The following is a 19,399-nucleotide window of genomic DNA, read 5'->3' as shown; positions in this document are numbered from 1 at the left end:
TAGAAGCCAAGGGCCAAAGTGTTTGCCTAGAATCCTTTTCAGTGTCTCAGAGAATTATTTCCTCTAGTTTGGACTGATTCCCTGACTCTGGGAGGCTTTGTTGGCTTTGACCTGGTCAGAGCAAAGTTCCCTGACTTAGGCACTGCTCTGAAAATAGGTGGCAAGAGTAGCTTTTTGCCCTTGTGTATTTCTTATTAGCTTCATATATTCAGTGCCTGTTAATGAAAGGTATTTACTAAAAGTTTTTTAAAAGATATCTGTTCTTGGCCTAACGGAGAGTGAGTCTAGATGAGCATCATACAGATGAAACACCCAAATAGCACTTATGCATATTAATAACAGCAAATTACCATAATACTAATAATGTTGGAGAAAGTGAAAGTAAAATGTAAATCTTTTCTGGAAGAGATAAATTTTAAGTGAAATTTTGAAGTCTGTGTGAGGCAGAGACTAGTAGAGTAGAAAATAAAGCACACTATTTGTATATAATCTGCGACTGCTTCCCAGGAGCCACATTAGTTGAATCACAAGTCGGTAGCTTGAGGAAAGCCTCAAAATCTTTCATGAATTACTTCATCGTTTTGTACCTCACTGCTTCCCCTTTAAAGAGAACTAGAGGAAATAATCTATGTTCTGTTCTTCCTAAGAATAAAGTATGAATAATCTGTTGATTTATCTTACCTCTTAGGTCTTTGACTTGGCTATCATCAGCACCAGTCCCCATTAATATTGTTACATATCTGTATCTTTCAGCCACAAGTATATGGTTATGATGACTTGCAGATGCTTCAGACAAGATTTCCTTTGGTGAGTATATGTGAGGTAGAGCTTTGGAAAAGAAAGATCTGAAAATTAAGGTTGGGGGGATTAACTCGAATGTTCACTTGATAAATCACAGGCTTCACTCTTTCCTAAGCTATCCCTCCATACACACACTTTGACTTAGAATAGGAGTTTGGGAGACTGGTTCTAATAGAAGGTAACTTTTTAAAATATCAGAGTTGTGGAATCTTTGATGTAAACAAAATTTAACCTAATCTGTAGTCCCATTGATTAGAACTCTTAGGGTGCTTTCTCTATGTCTCAAGAACTTTGAATTCCAGAAAGATCTTTTATCTCAGTAGAATAAGCTTGACATAGATCACTAGGGTAGGAATGCTATCTGCAGGGTTGTGGATATTTTTGATCCCTGATGGTCTTTGATATGTTCTCCATTGAGCATACAAGTAGACCTTGCCTGACTGTGCTTGTAGCCAGGCAAGGGGGACAGCATATGCTATAGTAATTAGTGTTTGTGCCAGCTCTAGCCAGCTTAATCAGTGGCTGGATAAATTGCAGTGCTCCAACATTCTTCTGCTTCTCACCCTGTGGAGTTAATCATGATGGGGAATGAGTAACATTGAACCTCTTGATATTTTTCTCTTCCAGGATTACTACAGCATCCCATTCCCCACACCTACCACTCCGCTGACTGGGAGGGATGGTAGCCTGGCCAGCAATCCTTATTCTGGTAGGACTGGGGTGGGGCTAAACAAAGGGAGATTGTGATGGGATTCGTGGCAGAAACCTGATTAGTAGAAGGAAGGGGCCTAGTCTTCACCTTAAGATCTTTAGGAGAAGTAGAGAATGGATGTGATGAGTCAGGGTCAGTAGATTTGGAATCCTGCTAAAGATGGGCATGTCCTGCAGCTTTTTCCTTCTCATTCCATATTCTTTTGTGTGCCTGTGATTTCCAGATGACATCTGCACTTGGTTTTCTCAGCCATTCTTTTGGCTGAGAAGTCCAGCAGTTGTCCTGGCCTTCATATGTTATCTCTGCTCCTGTACTTTACTTACAGTGGTAGTCTCATTGCCTTGCTGCATCTTCTGACTTCTTTTTCTGCCTGACCTACCACTGACCCAGTTGGCCAATCATTTTCTCTGACCTGCCGTTGTCCTTCATATTTTTCTTGGTTGCATTTCTGACATCTCTGTGGTTGTTTCCCTTGTAATAGTAACTATCAATATTTGTCTCATGTTTTAGAGTTCATAAAATGCTTTCATATCAGTTGTCTCATTTGGGAAAGGGGAAGATTTAGATGTCCCCTCCCATTTCTTTTTTCGTTCATAGAAATTCAGCAGACAGCTCTGCTATGGCTTGATAGGCCTAGTATTGTATTGTCTTATAATTTCCGAAGTCCATCATGGGCATTCCCACCACTGGGTGGATTGGTGGGAATGAGGGTAGCTACAGAGAATGGGAGGTAGACAAAAGAACTGTTTAGGAGCTTTATTCTGGGAGCCTATCCCTGCTATAGGGTTTACATGGTTATTCAATATTAGTCCTTGATTAGCACTGTGCTAATTGTCTGCTGAGCAATGCTAAACGTAGCAGGAAAGTGTAATTCTAGAAATAAATTTTAACCATCTTTGAATAAGATCTCTTGGAAACATGTGAAACCAGAAGAGGTAATTCTATATTGGTGTGGGGGGTAAAAGTGGCAGGTACATTTATCCTCTTCTGTCACAGGTGACCTCACAAAGTTCGGCCGTGGGGATGCCTCCTCCCCAGCTCCGGCCACAACCTTGGCCCAGCCCCAACAGAACCAGACGCAGACTCACCACACCACGCAGCAGACATTCCTGAACCCGGCGCTGCCTCCTGGCTACAGTTACACCAGCCTGCCATACTACACAGGGGTCCCGGGCCTCCCTAGCACCTTCCAGTATGGGCCTGCTGTGTTCCCTGTGAGTACCTGGTCTTGGTTTCTCCTTGTGGTGGAGAATCTTAGCCCTGGACATTAATCCTAGCTGCTTTCAAAGCTAGGTGACTCATCAGTAATGGCTGAGGAGGAACAATTTCCACCTCTGCCAGTTTCTGGACTGGTAGAGGGAATAGGACTGGGATTGGTGGCATTAGGATGGGGTTAACCTGTTCTTGGAATTAGTCATATGGGGAATGTTGCTTCCCTAAGACCTTCATTCATTCCCTGCTGCCATTGCCCCTTTCCCTTCCTCCAAACTACCATTTTTTTTAACTTCACTGGTAAATTCTAGAATTCTCAGTAAGGAATTCATTTCACTAAATAGACTTTAGCCAGCCTACATCAGGATAGGAAACCATCTGAATGCCCATTCCTTGGAGTAGGACAGGTAGGTAGATGGTAGCCTGATGCCTTTTGACTGCAGTTCTGGCCTTTGCTCTTCAGGTGGCTCCTACCTCTTCCAAGCAGCATGGTGTGAATGTCAGTGTGAATGCATCGGCCACCCCTTTCCAACAGCCAAGTGGATATGGGTCTCATGGATACAACACTGGTAAGCTCGCCTGGGCAGTGATTGGCAGTGGTGTCTATGGGGAGATAGCGGATGAGTTTCAGGGAGGAAAACTTGGTGCTTGAGAAAATGGGCTTGGTGCAGAATTGTACCAATGTACCAATCCCCTTGGTACATGGAATCGTACTATTCCATGTACGATTGCTAATGCTTGACTGATTTGGGTGTCTGAGCAGCACCAACAGAGGAACTTGGTGGGTACGACATGTGTCCGCTACTCATTATGGGGAATGAATGTCCAGAGGCATGTCTTGGCTATTAGAATAGGATAGCTGGGCCTAAACTTTGAGCAGGAAGCTGGTCAAGGGGTCCGAGGATTTTGCTGAGATGTTAATGTAGTCAAATGTTAATATGCATGGCACTGATAGTACAAAAGGGATGTAGTCACTGAAAAGAGTTAAGTGTATTCTTAGGGTAGCTTGCTGTGATAGGTTTGGCTTATACCTCTTTGTGGTTGCCTTTTTATTCCCTAGCTAGAAGACCTAAGATGTGGAATAGGCATGACTATTCAATAGAATGAGAATTGATTGAGCTGGGAGAGTTGTACTTTCAGTGGTTCTTTCATTTGTGTGGCTGGTCCTTTTTCAAAGCCCATTTGCACATCTCACAACAGGGAGGAAAGTGTACGAACCCTGAAAGGGTACTGAATTAAAAGATACTTTGCCTATCCTTGGCTCCCATACCTGATATCCACCCTCCACTTTTGGAGGATCAGGAGCAAGAAAGGCGTCTTTGAATAAAAAAATTTCATCTACTTTTTTCAGTTACTTATGGGTGAATATAGGGTGGGGGTAAGAGGGTTTAAGGTTCCCCTTCAAAGCTCTCAGCTCAGATACAGCCACGTGGTGATTTGGATGGAGCAGCATCTGTGATCTTCACCTTTGTGTGGTCTCCAGGTGGGTAAATTGCCCAAGGTTTTCAATAATGGAAGCTGTCTGAGCTAAGCACAGAAGGCCTTAGGAACTAATAGTTAGATGGAGATTTAAGCCATGCTGTCTGACTTAGAGTGGGCCAAGATTTAACCTAAAGAAATCCTAAGATACCCCTTTGGGATTTAATTCCTGAAAGCACCCCTCTCACTAAGCAAAAGCTACTTTAATCCTTGGTGGGGAGGATTATAAGCTTTTTGACTTGGAATGGTTCCTTTTGAGAACAGTAGGTTAAAGTCTTAGCTGGGCCAGTTTCAAGAATTTTAGGATTGATAATATAAAAGACTATCATACCTGATTCTGGAAAAACTTAGTTTTTTATGTCCATTAATTCAGAAATCTCCTATTGCAGCCCTTTGAGAACCCCCAGTTCCCAACCCCTCAGAGGGCTCTTGTCATTCCCTTCCTCATCAACCTCTAAATTCATTTATTTTTATGTATTTGATTCCTTTTAGGAAGAAAATATCCACCCCCTTACAAGCATTTCTGGACGGCTGAGAGCTAATTTGGCCCATGGCTGGGGGCTGTGTTTGTGTGTGTGTATAAATTTGCACTGAAGTCTTGTTTCAGAAACCAGACCACTGAGGAGAGCCTGCTGAGCTGAGGCCATGGCCTGCGTGGCTTGGGGAAATGAGTTGGTGGATACCTTCTGGGCTTTTGAACTTGCCCTTCCCCATTTCCCTCTCCCCCATGTGTCTGACCCTGTCTTACCCATTTCGAATTCAAGTGGTGCAGCACCTCCGAAGCATCAATGCACACACCTGCTGTTGCTTTTGATTTCTGGAAGGCATGTAGTTTCAACTTGTAACAAAAATATTTGTAGTCTTCAATAAACTGTGGTATTTCTTTAGCTAACTCTGGCGTTCTTTCCGTGCATGTCTTTCTGGACAACAGGAGCCAATGTTTTGCTGTGGATGAAGGGTGGTGGGTGGCTTTTCCAATCAAACTCCAGTGTAGCCAAAGAACTGGTTAACTTTTCAGTATGTGATGATTTTATTGGGGTGGGGGTGGGGAACAGCCTCAGTTTCCAGCCTGTTGAATGGTTGGTGAAGAAAGTATTTGTAGAAATCCATGATTCCCTATGCTTATTATTTCTCTTCACTTTTCCATTTAGATCTTACCTTTGCCTCTGACATAAGCAAAGGGAAAAGGACAAAAAGTTTAGAGTGTCACGTCATGGTGAAAGGCAAAAGAGATGGTATCAAGAGCTGTTGTTAGGGAAATATCTTCACGTCTTAATTCCCACATCTGGTTCCCAAAGACCAGGTGGCTGATTGAGATCTGATATAGTTATTCTTGACCAGCTAGTTGATGATTCAGGCTTTGTGGAAACTATGCTAGCCTGGAGCATTGTTCTTAGTCCCTTGAGAGCTTTTCAGAGATTGTGGGGATTGTGGATTATTAGTGTTTTGCAAAGGATGTGTGGGAGAAGCTTGGTCAGACATCTCCTGGATTGCAGAAATTTTAAATCCCCACTCAGTCCAACTAGTTCACCATTAGTACCATTAGTCCTTTGTTTAGAGTTAACTTGGACAGTGAGACCAGTGCCCATGGTTAATTAGAAGCTCCCGTGTTCAGCTTTCTTAGTATTTGTTCCCAGCCCTCTGTAGTCATTTTTTCCTGTGCAGTGTAACCAATCTTCCCAGACGCTGCCATGCTGAGAGAGATTGGTTGTTTCCCCTCCCTACTATCCACATTGTGTTGGTATGATCTTCACTGTTCCAGGAGTCAGGGATAGTAAGGGAGTGTTGACTTTGGAAGGAAAGCAAGAAAGCTCTGTAGCCTGAAGATCTAATAACTGTGGTGAGGAGTAGGGGGATCAATCCCCATTATTCTCTAGGATCTGTAATGTTTACACTGACACTATTATAGCTGCTACACAGAATGTTCTGTTCTTCCTGCATTTCCAGTCCCTTCAACTGCATATCCAAGTTAGGGCCTCTGGACCAGAAGCTGGTTTTTAGCTAGCCTAGCCTCTGGAAAGAGGGAGACCAGATAGAGGCATACTGGAAACAAATTCTCTCCTACTGCCCAGCGTGAGAATGCAGTTAGCCATTTCTCCCATCCTGTGTGGGTAACCAACCCTCACTTTTTCACCAAGGAGTGACAGCATTGTCTGAGGCTCTGCAGTAAGGATAAATTATTCTCTCTTTTGGTTTGCCTTTCGAATGTTCTGTTTATATCCTGTCTATTCACCTTCATTCCTAACCCTTCCACACAAATCTCATTAGCTTAGCTTTTTCCATAGTTGAATTGATCTTCAGGTTATGCCTTTTACCCAGTGATTTCCCAGATGGACACCTGGGGTTTGAAAAGGGAAGGGAAAAAACAAAACCCAGTTTGCCCCTTTTAAGAGGTTCATGTATTGTCCCCAGTAACTTCAGTGCCTTTAAAATGTAGAGAGTTGATATTTTGGAGATGGGAAAGTATTTTCTCATGCTTGGTTTCTGTGGTTCTGACTGTACTTTTTCCTAGTTGGTGTTTGCTCCTCCTTGGAACCCATCTGCACTTACAAATGTGGGAGGGATTTTCAGGTTAAGATGCCTCTTCTATTGGGAAGATTTTAGAGTGGTTGTCCAAGGTGGGCTTAACTTTTGAAAGCTGCCCTTCTAGGCCTTTCTTGTCTCCTTGGCCCATTGTCCTCAACCCCAGGTGTGAGACTATGGTAATGTGTATTTCAGGTTGAGGAGTACAAATTAAAATAAGTTGTACTACTCTGGTTTACTTAAAGTTGTAATGGTAGTAGTAAGTTTTTTCAACAGCAAACATGCAGGTTTGGTTAGGGCTTTTATTTCATGGAAAAACTGAAATTGTGAAAATGACATTTGGATTTTGTGTTCTACCTGCCTGCCTCCCCCCCCCCCCCCACGGTGCTTAGGCTTAATTGGAAATTTAATCTTTGGATCAGCCCTTCAAATCTTAAATATGTAACCTAGCACTTCCAAGACTCTGGAGAAACTGGATTTAAGTAAGCTGAGGCTCTGAGAATGAAACTACTCTTGGGTATTAAATTGGATTGCTGCTCTAGTATTTTCCTTACTCTGGTGGCATGGATTTTGAGCCCAAAAGTATTTCTTCATGAATGGAAAGAGCCAGCCCACCTAAGCCTTCAAGAGCAAGATTGAGTGGAGTTTGGGTAGATTTGAAATAGATGTTAAAAGTTCATTACATTCCTGTTGGACTTTGGTATAGAAGTGTTTTGAAAATTGTGTGTGCTAGTAAGGTTTGATTATACCTACTTCTTCCCCCCACCCCCACCCCCACCCCCAGGGGAGAAAAAAACAACAAAAAAACCCCACTCACTGCACTCACACATGTACCCATACACACCTGGGAAAGGTGAGAGAACCCTTAGGAAGCCTTTCTGTCATAAGCTCTTATCTCTCAGGAGTGACCTGAAGCTGGATAAACAGACCAAAATAACCTTTCAGTGATATAGCTAGAAAGGCTGCAGACATCACCTCCACCTAGGGATAGGGGCCAGGTAGCTAGCTGAGCTAATCCTCCTGTCTGTTTCCTCCTCCCCCAGGTGTATCAGTCACCTCCAGTAACACGGGCGTGCCAGACATCTCGGGTTCTGTGTACTCCAAAACCCAGGTAGGTGCCTGGCTCTGGACAGAAGGGGAAAAAAGAGAGAAAGACATAAAGGAGGAGGAGTTGCAATGATAGAAGCACAGTGAATAAGAACACCCCTAGGAGAAGTGTCAGGAAACCCATCTACTAGAAAATGCCTGGTCTCTTCTAGACCTGTTTCTTTAAGAATAAATGTAGCCCCCTGGGAAATGTTAACAGTATCGGAAGGTGAGGTGTGGCAAATTGTCATGTGATGTACTCTGCAGCTGTTCTGGCCCTACCCTTAACTTTCCTACTCTCCCCAACCTTTTTCATAATTTTCTGGGAGAGTTGAGTATGGAATGAAGGGAAACTGGTTCGTCCCATTCTTTGTGGGTAAATATATAACAGAGAGGGAAAGAAGACAACCCAATAACTAAAGAGTGAGGGCATATTGAGTTAGCACAAGGTTTGTGTTAACTTGTGTTTGGTTTTTATTCCCCATTACATAGATTATTAAAAGGTTGATAAAAGTAATGGGGGGGGGTAGGGGAGGCTTCATGGCCAAGACCTTCAACACTCAAGATACCTCAGTGTGTACGCATTTTTGAAATATCCAGGAGTTCTAATTTCTAACCCAACTCTATGGATGGAGGTGGCTAAAAGAAGTCAGCAGATTTCACTATGTTTTTATATGACATTAGATTTTGCAAAATGTTTTCACATTCATCCTCATTTGACCCTTACAACCAAGACTTCAATAGGTCGATAGCATCCTCATTTTTTATATGAGGAAACCAAGGCTGAGAAATTGAATAATTTGCCCAGGAATCATGCAGCTATTAAGGGCAGAGCTGGGACTTAGACCTGAATATTTGATTTCAGGTACATTGTTCCTTCCATAACATGATGCTGCTTTCCTGGGGTCCAGGGAGCTTGGCTTAGAAATTTCAAGTGTAAGTTTTCCTGATCCCTTTTACTGTCTCTCCTCCATTCTCCTGGATAGCAGTCCTTTGAGAAACAAGGTTTTCATTCCGGTACTCCTGCTGCCTCCTTCAACTTGCCTTCAGCCCTGGGAAGTGGGGGGCCCATCAATCCGGCCACAGCTGCTGCCTATCCACCTGCCCCCTTTATGCACATTCTGACCCCCCATCAGCAGCCGCACTCCCAGATCCTTCACCATCACCTGCAGCAGGATGGCCAGGTAATAGTCCTTTTCCCTCTCTCCTTTCCTCTTTTCTTCATATCCCTTAAAACTGCCTCCCCTTTCCTTCTGTTACCCTTCCTCACCACCACTTTCACCAAATCCCTCCCCAGCGCCAGCCATGGGCACACAGCACATACAGACACAAGCACACATAACACAAGCGGCCAGCAAAGAAGATGTCAGAGAAGGGGCCAGATTGAAACCTTTTTTGTCCAGTTCCATTGATGCCTTTCTCTGCCTCCTCCCATGGCACAGTTGTCCTTATCCCATCAGACCTGGGTCATACCTCCCCTCCTACCTCTCCTAGCCTTCACCTTTGCCCCAACATTATAGCTTTCCCTTCTAATGGTAGAGCTCTATTTTCAAAGTTTGTCCCTTTATTTTCCATATATTGTGGTTCTCCCTCAGCTACCATATTTGCAGATGATTCTCTCTTGCCAGTGCCAACAGGAGGAGCAAGTAATGAAACTGAATAATATGCTTCAACTTAACTCCCTTTCAGTCCCTATTTCACCTCCACAGCCTCAGGGAACTTGAAGAGAAAAGAGATTGCACAGTCACAAATTGGGATACACAAACACAAATACCTTGCTGAGCTCTCTGGCCTCCCCTTCCTCTCTCCTTCCCTTCCTCAGCACCTTCTTTTTCTTTCTACTCTAATCCAACTCTGGAAAACACCTGGTTACTGAAATGGAAAGGATTCTTGGGGTAGCATCTGGAGCCAAGACTTCAGACTTTCTCTCCTACCTTGCCTGAAAAGGGAAGGGCTCACAGATGTGACTTACGGTAGGGATGGGGAGCCTGGGATGGAGTAAAAGACTCTTCTCCATTGTAGGTGGTTAAGGAGCTAAATTAGGGGCTTTCTTGCCTTCAAAGACAGATTTCCAAATAGAGGCATTCACAGAGGAGATCCGTGTAAATGAAATCACCTTTTGATCACTCATCTCCAAGAGGCTGTAATTATCTCTAGAAAATAGTAGCCTTTTCACGGGGCGGGGGGGGGGGGGTGTCTGATGGGATGAGGGAGAAGTTAGAACTGGAAATAAGTAGAAACTGACTTGCTATCTTGTCTCCAAAAGTATCTTGCCCACTTTTCATCTTTCCCCTATTTCAAGGTTTCTGAAAGGGCTTCGTGCTTGTTGGAGTGGGGCTGTAGCAGCTAGGTGGATCAGAACTTTCCATGGTTGAGCTTCCGAGTAGTCTCTAAGCAAGGGGAATGGGACAGTAAAACAACTTCCACATCTCCAGGTGAAGATCTCACAGATTTGTCCCACTAACTGGACACCTTTTTCCTCCCCATGATCCTCCCATTCCCCTGCAGACGGGCAGCGGGCAACGTAGCCAGACCAGCTCCATCCCGCAGAAGCCCCAGACCAACAAGTCTGCCTACAACAGCTACAGCTGGGGGGCCAACTGAGGCCCTGGCCCTCTTCTTCTCCCAGCCCCATCTTCTGAGAGGGCTTCTCAGCCTGGCAACTAAGGAACAGCATCAAAGAGAAAAAGGAATGTTGGGGGGTTCCGCTGCCCTCCATCCCCAGCGGAGCTCCCCATGCCTCAGCTTCATGTCTGTCCCATCCCATCCCCACCCCACCCGGGTGTATGTATTATAGGATTTGTATTTTTTTTTTCCTTTTTTTTTTTTTCCTTCCTTTCCTCTTCCTCTTCCCTACTACCCCTTGCATTCAAGATTATGAAACTTTGCTCTGGGCCCTGCCCTTCTCCTCTTCCTTTTCACCCTGGTGGTGTGTGGGTGAGATGGGGAGGTGGGGCCCCCAAATATATATCAGCCCAACAGCCCTAAGTCTCCTCCTTTATTATTAGCAAAACAAAACAAAACAAAACAAAACGGCGTCATGAATATGAACAGCATTGTCCGATGAATTAGTTGAAGTGTTTTTTGTTTTTGTTTTTTTTTTTTGTACTGTGTCCTCAAATTTAACGGATTAATGTGTCTTGTATATATAAAAAGAAAACCTCTACCTTCAGCCTCTGCCCATTCTTGCTCCGTCTAGGATATCCTCAGTCTCGTCGATGACCGGCTTGGTGAATAAGTATTACCGTACCAACTGGGCCTCGTCTAGCAGGCCCTGAAGGCAGTGGAATAAAATGAAATCTTCGTCCTCCTCTGACCTTAATGTGCTAGTATCTTGCCCTTGCGGGGATTCCCCTTTTTTCACTCATAAGTGTCTCGCAGCTTCGTACCTGGGGAAGAACCACCACAAATCTTCATTTCCTCCAGAAACTGCTACTCGTACAGCAGATTTCAGGCAGTGTGGGAGAGGGATAGAGGCGATTGGTTGACGAGGGGAAGGAGTAAGGAGCTGAGACTGTTTGAAAGGAATGGCTCTTTGGGATCAAAATGTAATTTACAGGGGTCCAGGCAAATAAACGGAAAGAAGTCTTTCTTTACTTCCAATGTTATTTTACGAATTCTATATCCTGCTGGTAACAGAGCCAATTTAGGAAAATTTGAAAAATATTGTAAGACAAGCGCCGTGGTAGTTGGTGGGATGGAGAGAAGTCAATCCATGCATCTTTGTGCCTTTATTGAACTGGTAATTCAGTAATATAAGGAGCTTGATAAAGCCTTTTGTCTCTCCCTCTGATATTATACAACCCAGGTCAGTAAAACAATAAAACAGGAGGAGGAAGGGGGTGAGGTGGCTTCTGGGAGTGGTGAGTCCGGGGTGCGGGACGCCCTCAGATGGGTTCATATGTGCGTTTGCGCTGCCCTTTGGCGGTTTTATCCGGATACAACCCAGTCATACCCTCGAAACATCTTTTTGGACCGGACTGGTAAACGGAAAGAAGAATCTAGTTTGGAAGGGAGGTGATAATTGGAAAATAAAAATTCGATACGCCCATTGCCCTCAAGAAACTCGTCTACGACAGGTGGCCAAGGTAAAGCCTTTCGAGATTGAGGAGGACCAGCCGACCGCACGCACCACCTTGCGTTCCACGGCTGGTTTGTGGTCGTTTTACGACAGCATGTCCGGATCGCAGCCTTGCTTTCTGGCAGTGTGCTCGCTTTCCGGTAGCGTAGCGCAGGCTGCTAGCCCGTGCTAATGGGCTGCTGGCGGGGTTTGAAGTTTCGAGATCCAATACGGAAATGAGCCTCTTGGACCTCTTCCGGGGCTTTTTCGGTTTTTCGGGACCTCGGAGGTGAGAGTGGGTCGGGGTTGGATAAGGGGGTTCTGAAGGGAGCTTGGTTCCTAACACCCAATCTTTTGGAAAAACATTCCACTGCTGCGGAGAGGACGGAAGTCGCAACATTCAGCACAGACCCTGCGAGAATATCCAAGGCGGTCGTTAGGAGGAGAAATAGCAAACTAAGTCTCCAACCTGGGGTGATGCAACAGGGGCGCGGGTGGGGAAGACAATGGAATCTGGGGGAAAGGACAATGAGCCAGTGAACAGGACCTTGGGAGAGAGGGGAGGGGCGAGGATACACTGAGGAAAAGGCAGCGAGAAGTTGGGAGGAACCGCGAGATGAGGACTGACAGAAACTAAAAAAAAAATAGTAATAACTCAGCTCTTATGTTTTAATTTGACAACCAGTTCTCTCCCCAACTTCCCAGACCCCTTTTCTTGTCCCAGTTTGCCACCCGTGAGTTGATTTTATGGCTTAAGTACTTGATGGTACTAAAATCTTGGTGGCCAACCTGCCTCCAACCCCAGCCACAGAGATCCCTTTTTTGGAGGGATGACTCGAGATGAAGATGAGGATGATGAGGAAGAGGAAGAAGGAGGAAGAGCCACATGGGGCCATGGAAGCTCCAGGTTTGAAGTTCCCCAGCCCCCTGAGGAATTTGGCTTCAGCTTCAGCCCAAGAGGAGGGATACGTTTCCACGATAACTTCGGCTTTGATAACCTAGTACGGGATTTCAATAGCATCTTCAGCGAAATGGGAGCCTGGACCTTGCCTTCCCACTCTCCTGGTGTGTGACTGTTCCTCAGGGAGAACCCATGGGTTCTAGTGGGTTAGTGGGTGAAAAATGGTAGTTGGGTGGGTGGGTGTGTGTGTGTGTGAAGACTGATAACCTAAAGAAGTTTAAAGACCCCAAGTCCTTTCACATCCCCAGGATTTATCTCTCACCTTTCTGCAGAACTTCCAGGTGCTGAATCAGAGACCCCTGGTGAGAGATGGCGGGAGGGAGAAACGCTTCGGGACTCAATGCTTAAGTATCCAGATAGTCACCAGCCCAGGATTTTTGGGGGGGTCTTGGAAAGTGATGCAGGAACGGAATCCCCAAAATCAGCACCAGACTGGGGCTCCCAGAGACCTTTTCATAGGGTGAGTACCACTTCTGGCCCTGAAGTGAGATCCTGTGGAACACAACTAAATAGAGTACAAAGACTGGAGTCTGATAGATTTGGGCTGGAATCCTGGGTTTTTCACTTTGTGTACTTATCTGTTTTCTATATTAAATTTCTTAAAAGATCTTTTTTTTGGTGGGGAACGGAAGTTCTGTTCAAAAAAAAAAAAAAAAGGAAGAAAAATCACTAGTCTAGATGGTTCCTGGATAAGGTAGGCTTGTTGGAGGACGGGGAAGTGTCAATTCAAGAAAGCTTCTTGGTAGAGGAGCTAGGAAGGATGGAAGGGTGGGTAAATAGAGCTAGCCTGAATGGAATTCTTTCTCCTGGGAAAGGTGCTTTTGGAACTTGGGGGTAGTTTAGGGTCTGTGACCCTTCAAATTTTAGGTAGAAAAGGTGTCTTTTCACCTACTGTGACTTCTTCTGCAGTTTGATGATATGTGGCCTGTGACCCCACATCCTAGAGCCAGAGAGGACAATGGTGAGTCTGGAGGGAGGGGACATTCACCAGCCCTCTGTTCTCTCAGAGTTCCCTCTGTTCTCCCTTCCTGAACTTGTTGCCACACTTCTCCCCTTCTTTCCCTTGGACTTTTTTTCCCCTGTTTCTTCATTTCTCTGTCCTTTCAGATCTTGATTCCCAGGTTTCCCAGGAGGGCCTTGGCCCAGTTCTGCAACCCCAGCCCAAATCCTATTACAAGAGCATCTCTGTGACCAAGATCACTAAGCCAGATGGGGTGAGTTAGGAGAGAGGGATAAATGGGAACTAACCAGAGGAATCTGGGTATAGAAACCACTGAACTCGCCTTTAGTGACATTAGGGATGCCATGGGGGCTTCTCCTTCTAGACAGTGGAGGAACGCCGGACTGTTGTAGACAGTGAGGGCCAGTCAGAGACTACAGTAACCCATCAAGAAGGAGACAGCAGTCGTAGAGATGGTAAGTGAAGAGTATGAATCCAAGGGGTTCATCTCTTAACTCCCTGGGGAAGTGGAACCCTCGTTCTCCTACTCTTTAATATTGTTCCCCTCTTTTGCCCCTGTACAGCTCTGTCAGCTTATATATGCATTTGTGTTTCTCCAGAATTACCAGGATCTCCAACCCTGGATGATGCCTCTTCCATCTTGGATTTATTCCTAGGACGTTGGTTCCGGTTCCGGTAGCCTCATAACCCTCAGAGGCCTTCAGGTCCTTTCTGCATCCCACCCACTGCTCACCATTAATGGCCTTAGCTTCTTCTGCCACATGAGGGGCTTGGGTGTGGAACAGTGAATTGGGGTTATATCAGTATGTTGCTCATCCACATTGACCAATAAAACCTTTATTTGTGCTAGATCCTCAGTCTTGGTTTTGTCAAGGCTGTCTTACTTTCTGGCACCACCCAGGACTTCCCAAATTGTTTTGGCCTTCAACCTTCTCTTTAGTGTGTGTTAGAGAAAAATGTAACTAGCACAAATAGTAGTCGATACTTTCTCCTTAAAAAAGTTTTTAGTCCATCAACAAATGAATGGGTAAACAAAATGTGGTACGCACACATAATGGAATATTATTCAGCTATAAGAAAGAATGAACTTCTGAGACATGCTGCAACATGGAAGTGCCTTGAAAACATGCTCAATGAAATAAGCTAGACACATGAAGATAAATATCGTATGATGTCAATTACAAGAGATATCTAGAAATAGCAAATTTGCTGAAGCAGAAAGTAAATTAGAGGTTAGCAGAGGATGAAAGAAATGTGGGAAAGGGGAGTATGTGTTTGGTGGATATGGCGTGTTTGTAAATAAAATTTTTATAAAAGAGGAGTAAGAGAAGTTGAAGCTTTGGTGGCACCCTGGGGGAAGAGGGCTGAAAAACAGAGGGGGAGGAGTAAGGAGAATAAATGAAAAGATGGGAACACCAGGTCCAAAGAAGAACCTTGAGCAAAATAGAAAAGTCATTATGAACTAGAGGATAGGAGAATCAGTTATAAGAACATAAGTCATAAGTCCTTTCCAAGGAATGTGTAATACATCAGGGAGGGCAGAGGCTTTTACATTATGTGGGACAGTGATTTGAGTCTTTTTATTTTTTAAATATTAAAGAGTAACCCCAGCAAGTTGGAGGACAGGAGCAGTCAGTAGCTTGTGTGCTCCATTTGTTATATTTAAAAATAGTTATTTTGTAATGTTCTGAATTAAAATTTTTAAATGTAATATAAGTAATATAATTTTGAACAAATTAAATTATACATGATACAATTTCATGTTCTTAACCCAATAAAACATTTTGTTCATTTAAAATTTCCCGGGTGTCTAGGAAAAAAAAGTTTTAAGTACTGTGGTTAAAGATGGCAGATTTTACAATGTTCTTAGCTCCATTCCCTCTGAGAACCTCACTAAAATGACAAAGGGATTTTTCTAAAAAGGGGAGAGGAGATGATAGTAATGACATTTTTATTCTTTTCACTCTATTTTTTTAATGCAGTTTTATTGAGATACATTCATATACCATGCAATCATCCAAAGTGTACAGTCAGTTCACAGTATCATTATATAGTTGTGCATTCATCACCACAATCAATTTTTTGAACATTTCTTTTACTCCAAGTAATAACAGTGAAAATGAGAATAAAAATAAAAGTACGAAAGAACACCCAAAAACATTTCCTATTCCTTTCCCCCCACTATTATTCATTTACTTTTTGTCCAACTTTTTAAACACTGGATAAACAGAGTGTGAGCACAATGTTTTCACAATCACACAGTCACACTGTACAAGCAATATATTTATACAATTGTCCAAGAACCAAGGATACTGAATTGCAATTCAGCAGTTTCAGGATTTCCTTCTAGCTATTCTAATATACTACTAAAAAGGGATATCTCTAAAATGCCTAAGAATAACCTCCAGAATGACCTCTCAGCTCCATTTGAAGTCTCTCAGCCACTGAAACTTTATTTTGTTTAATTTCTCTTTCCCTTTTGGTCAAGAAGGCTTTCTCAATCTCATGATGCCAAGTCCACCCTCATCCCTGGGAGTCATGTCCCAGGTTGTCAGGGAGATTTAAACCCCTGGGAGTCATGTCCCATGTAGGGGGGAGGGCAACTTTTCACTCTGTTTTATCTTTGCAAACAAGTTATGTATTGTAGCCAAATTTAACTTTTCCTTTGTAGTTAGTGCTTTGTGTCTTTTAGAAATCTTCCCTAACCCAAAGTTAAAAGGATAATCACCTAATTTATCCTATACAAGTTTTATAGTTTTGCCTTTTACATTTAACGTTTTTAAATCAACCTGGAGTTTATCTTTGTATATGGTATGATTCACAGGACCATTTCCACTTTTTTCCATTTAGATTGTCCCATTGTATATAGCATCTATACACAAGTCCCAGTGCCAACTCTTTCTATTAATCTTATTGCAATATAACACTTAAATAATTTATTTAGCAGGACAAGTCTTCTCTCCTGTGGTGAATTGTATTATGTGACCCCAATTTAGACATGTTCTTGGTCTTGATCCACCTTCCTGTGGATGTGAACCCGTTGTAAAACCACAGGCAGGAGCCAGAATCCAGAAGTCAAGGGAACCCAGAAGAGAAAGGAGAGGACATGACCATGTAACCAACAGGAAAGCAGAAGAATCCACAGATTGCTGGCAAGTCAGAATGTTACTAACCTGGGGAGGAAGCAAGCTTTTAGCCAATGCCTTGATTTGGACTTCTGGTGTCTGAAATCCTGTTGTTTAAGCCAACCTATTGTGTGGTATTTGTCATGGAAAACTAAGACACCACCTTTTTTATTATTTTCTAACTTTTCTAACTTTTCTAGTTTATAGGAATACAACTGATTTTCCATCAGCTTTTTAGAATGATTCAAAAGTCACCAGGCATCTGAGAAAGGCCACTAACAAAGAGGAACAAACTAAAAGTTTTGGAGAGTTTTGTTTTATTTATTTATTTTTTTTTAAAAGATGGAAATGAAAAACTCAAAGACTTGGAAGGCAAAGTGGAGGGCATCTCCAAAAGAAGTAGACCAGAAAGACAAAGAAAATAGGAGTGAAAATGATCAGAAAGGTAGAATAGCAGATATTTTCAATAAAATAATTCAGGAAGCGGTGGAACAAGGGCGGGGGTCGGGAATCTGGCGACGGGTAGAGGTGCTGAGCGGAGTCCGTGAGCAGGCAGCTCCCCAGAAGCGCTGTCCCCGGGGACGCGCGCGCCGTCCTCCGTGGGCTCCCGTGGGTGTCCGGGGTTGGGGCCGCGGGCAGATGGGAGCTAAAGCGCTGCTGGAGCTCCTGACGTGCCCACTCTCCAAGCAGCTGTCAACAAATGAATTGATTAATGAAGAAGAATTGGGAAAGCATATCCAATCATTGGTGGCATTCCTAATATGATGACACAGGCAGCTAGGATGACACATTAAAATAAGGAAGAAGAAATGGCAGCAATAGATCATAATTTTTAAAAATCACAATTAAATTCGGTTAATGCTATATGCTTTTCAAAAAGTCGGGGTGGCGGTTAATAAGTGGGAGAAAAGAATGTTTCTGTCTCTCCCTACCTTGACTGTCCTTATCCCACTGGTCTCTTCAGCCTGGCTGCTCTACTCAGCCTGTTGAAAACCTCCCACAGGGCTGCACTGGCACAACCAGCCTGTGCGTTTTATACTCTGCTCTTGCCACTTACTGTACCAGTTTATGTGTTCTTCCAACTTTGGACTTAAATGGTATTAAACTCTTCAGACATAATTAAGACAACCAGAGCCACGATGGTGTTTACATAATAATGTGTCTATCTCTTCTTAACGCCCAACTAGATGGAAATACTGGAGACCCACTTAGTTTGCAGGAAAGATACTTCAACTTGTATCTGTCAGAGGTTAAGGACCATGGGAGGCACAAGCTGTAGAAGCTTCTTTTATTGTACTCCTGTCCTTGTTCTTTGAAGGTTCTTGTATCAGAAGAAACGTTTCTACAGAGTGTCTCGTTGGAGGTTTACAGCCCCAGTCATTAGCTGATGACTTTCTTATCTGACTCATCTAAAATTTAGTCGTTTGAAATTTGGTGGTTTAGGTTCAAGCTGTTAGGTAAAGATACATGTTAGGGATGATTAAAATAATTCCAAAGGAGCAGGGTTAGAGTTCATGTAGAGAAATGCATTTGAACTAGTGTTATATAAAACCTTACAGTAAAATGTAAATTTCATGAAGCTACAAAATTTCTGAGTTTGTAAAATTGTCCTAATTTCTTTGACACCAGGTACTTACATTAATGATAATAAAGTAAGATGTTCCATTAAAAAAAAATCCCAGAATTGAAGGATATTATTTTCAACCTGAAAGGACATGTGCTAGATAAATAAAATGAAAATAAACTCATTCCAAAGCACATCATGTAAAATTTAAGAATACGAGTCAGAGAGGAGAATCTAAAAGATTCTAGAAAGAAAAAATAAATTAAAAAATGTGTCACATACAGAGGATAAGGAATAGGATATCTTCAAACATTAATAGCAACACAAATTAAAACACAGTTGAGCAATACTTCAGAATACCGAGGGAAAATATTTGCCATCTAGAATTGTATGCCCAGTTAAACTAGGAATTAAATGTTAGAGTATTAAAAAAGATATTTTTAGACATGAAAGGTCCCAAACACTTGTCTCTTATGTACCCATTCTTAGGAAAATTCTGGAGGAAGTGCAGCTCTATTCAAAGATCTTTCATCATTGGAAAACGTCATTGGAAAACTCAAAAATGGTGAAGAGAATCCCCAGAATAATGCAAAGAGGTGCGTTAGAGCAAGTAGTCCAGACTGCAGATATCAGAAGGCCCAGGAGAGATGGTTTGAAAAGATGAAAAACCTGAGTTTTTGTTTTTTAATTTTTATTTTTACAGTGGTAACATGTAAAACACCATAAAAATTACTATTTTAACCACTTTCTGATGCTTTTTAATTACTGAAAGATTTTCCCAACTGTGGGAAGGTGAGTTGGAGTTGAACAAGTTTACTAGAAAACTAAGCAAACAGAAACAGACAATTACCATGTTAACTCCATGGGGAGGGGGTGTACAAGATATGGAGTCTAATTACATTATACTGTATGTCT

General features: G+C 43.0%; 2 protein-coding genes, 1 non-coding gene and 1 pseudogene across 16 annotated transcripts in view; all 4 read left to right on the top strand.

The window, feature by feature from the left end:
- Positions 1-11,416, top strand: part of UBAP2L (ubiquitin associated protein 2 like) — a 40,941-nt gene extending 29,525 nt beyond the window's left edge. For 4 of the 14 annotated variants that reach the window (XM_037825876.1, XM_037825871.1, XM_037825873.1 and 1 more), the window contains 7 exons: positions 754-807; positions 1,429-1,510; positions 2,510-2,727; positions 3,189-3,294; positions 7,771-7,838; positions 8,800-8,997; positions 10,322-10,547. In XM_037825876.1, the coding sequence (XP_037681804.1) occupies positions 754-807; positions 1,429-1,510; positions 2,510-2,727; positions 3,189-3,294; positions 7,771-7,838; positions 8,800-8,997; positions 10,322-10,417 (822 nt within the window). In that variant the 3' untranslated portion in view covers positions 10,418-10,547. Of the gene's footprint in view, positions 1-753; positions 808-1,428; positions 1,511-2,509; positions 2,728-3,188; positions 3,295-4,696; positions 5,097-7,770; positions 7,839-8,799; positions 8,998-10,321; positions 10,548-11,012 lie in introns of those variants that run through there. The other 10 variants (XM_037825880.1, XM_037825878.1, XM_037825872.1 and 7 more) reach the window with 4 other exon arrangements.
- LOC119528374 lies at positions 1,217-1,351 on the top strand. The gene has a single exon (XR_005215678.1). It is a non-coding gene; the product is annotated as a small nucleolar RNA SNORA58 (small nucleolar RNA).
- A 598-nt stretch (positions 11,417-12,014) lies between the features above and the next one.
- HAX1 (HCLS1 associated protein X-1) lies at positions 12,015-14,652 on the top strand. Its single transcript, XM_037825885.1, has 7 exons — positions 12,015-12,162; positions 12,679-12,938; positions 13,107-13,294; positions 13,744-13,795; positions 13,942-14,048; positions 14,160-14,250; positions 14,395-14,652. The coding sequence occupies exons 1-7, from the start codon at positions 12,110-12,112 to the stop codon at positions 14,472-14,474; spliced, it is 831 nt and encodes a 276-aa protein (XP_037681813.1). The 5' UTR covers positions 12,015-12,109; the 3' UTR covers positions 14,475-14,652.
- A 3,180-nt stretch (positions 14,653-17,832) lies between these two features.
- Positions 17,833-18,043, top strand: LOC119517410 (annotated as a pseudogene).
- The last annotated feature ends 1,356 nt before the right edge of the window (positions 18,044-19,399 follow it).

This window comes from Choloepus didactylus, chromosome 2 (assembly GCF_015220235.1).
Source record: "Choloepus didactylus isolate mChoDid1 chromosome 2, mChoDid1.pri, whole genome shotgun sequence".
In the NCBI taxonomy this organism is placed as follows: domain Eukaryota; kingdom Metazoa; phylum Chordata; class Mammalia; order Pilosa; family Megalonychidae; genus Choloepus; species Choloepus didactylus.
The sequence above is the reverse complement of the archived record's forward strand: the minus strand, read 5'-3'. Positions and strand labels throughout refer to the sequence as shown.

What these genes read in the sequence shown, in the direction of transcription:
- HAX1 (XM_037825885.1), top strand. Translation starts at nt 12,110, where the DNA reads ATGAGCCTCTTGGACCTCTTCCGGGGCTTTTTCGGTTTTTCGGGACCT. An exon ending in TAGAGCCAGAGAGGACAATG is followed by an intron (nt 13,796 to 13,941) that starts GTGAGTCTGGAG and finishes CTGTCCTTTCAG; the next exon opens with ATCTTGATTCCCAGGTTTCC. An exon ending in AGACAGCAGTCGTAGAGATG is followed by an intron (nt 14,251 to 14,394) that starts GTAAGTGAAGAG and finishes GTGTTTCTCCAG; the next exon opens with AATTACCAGGATCTCCAACC.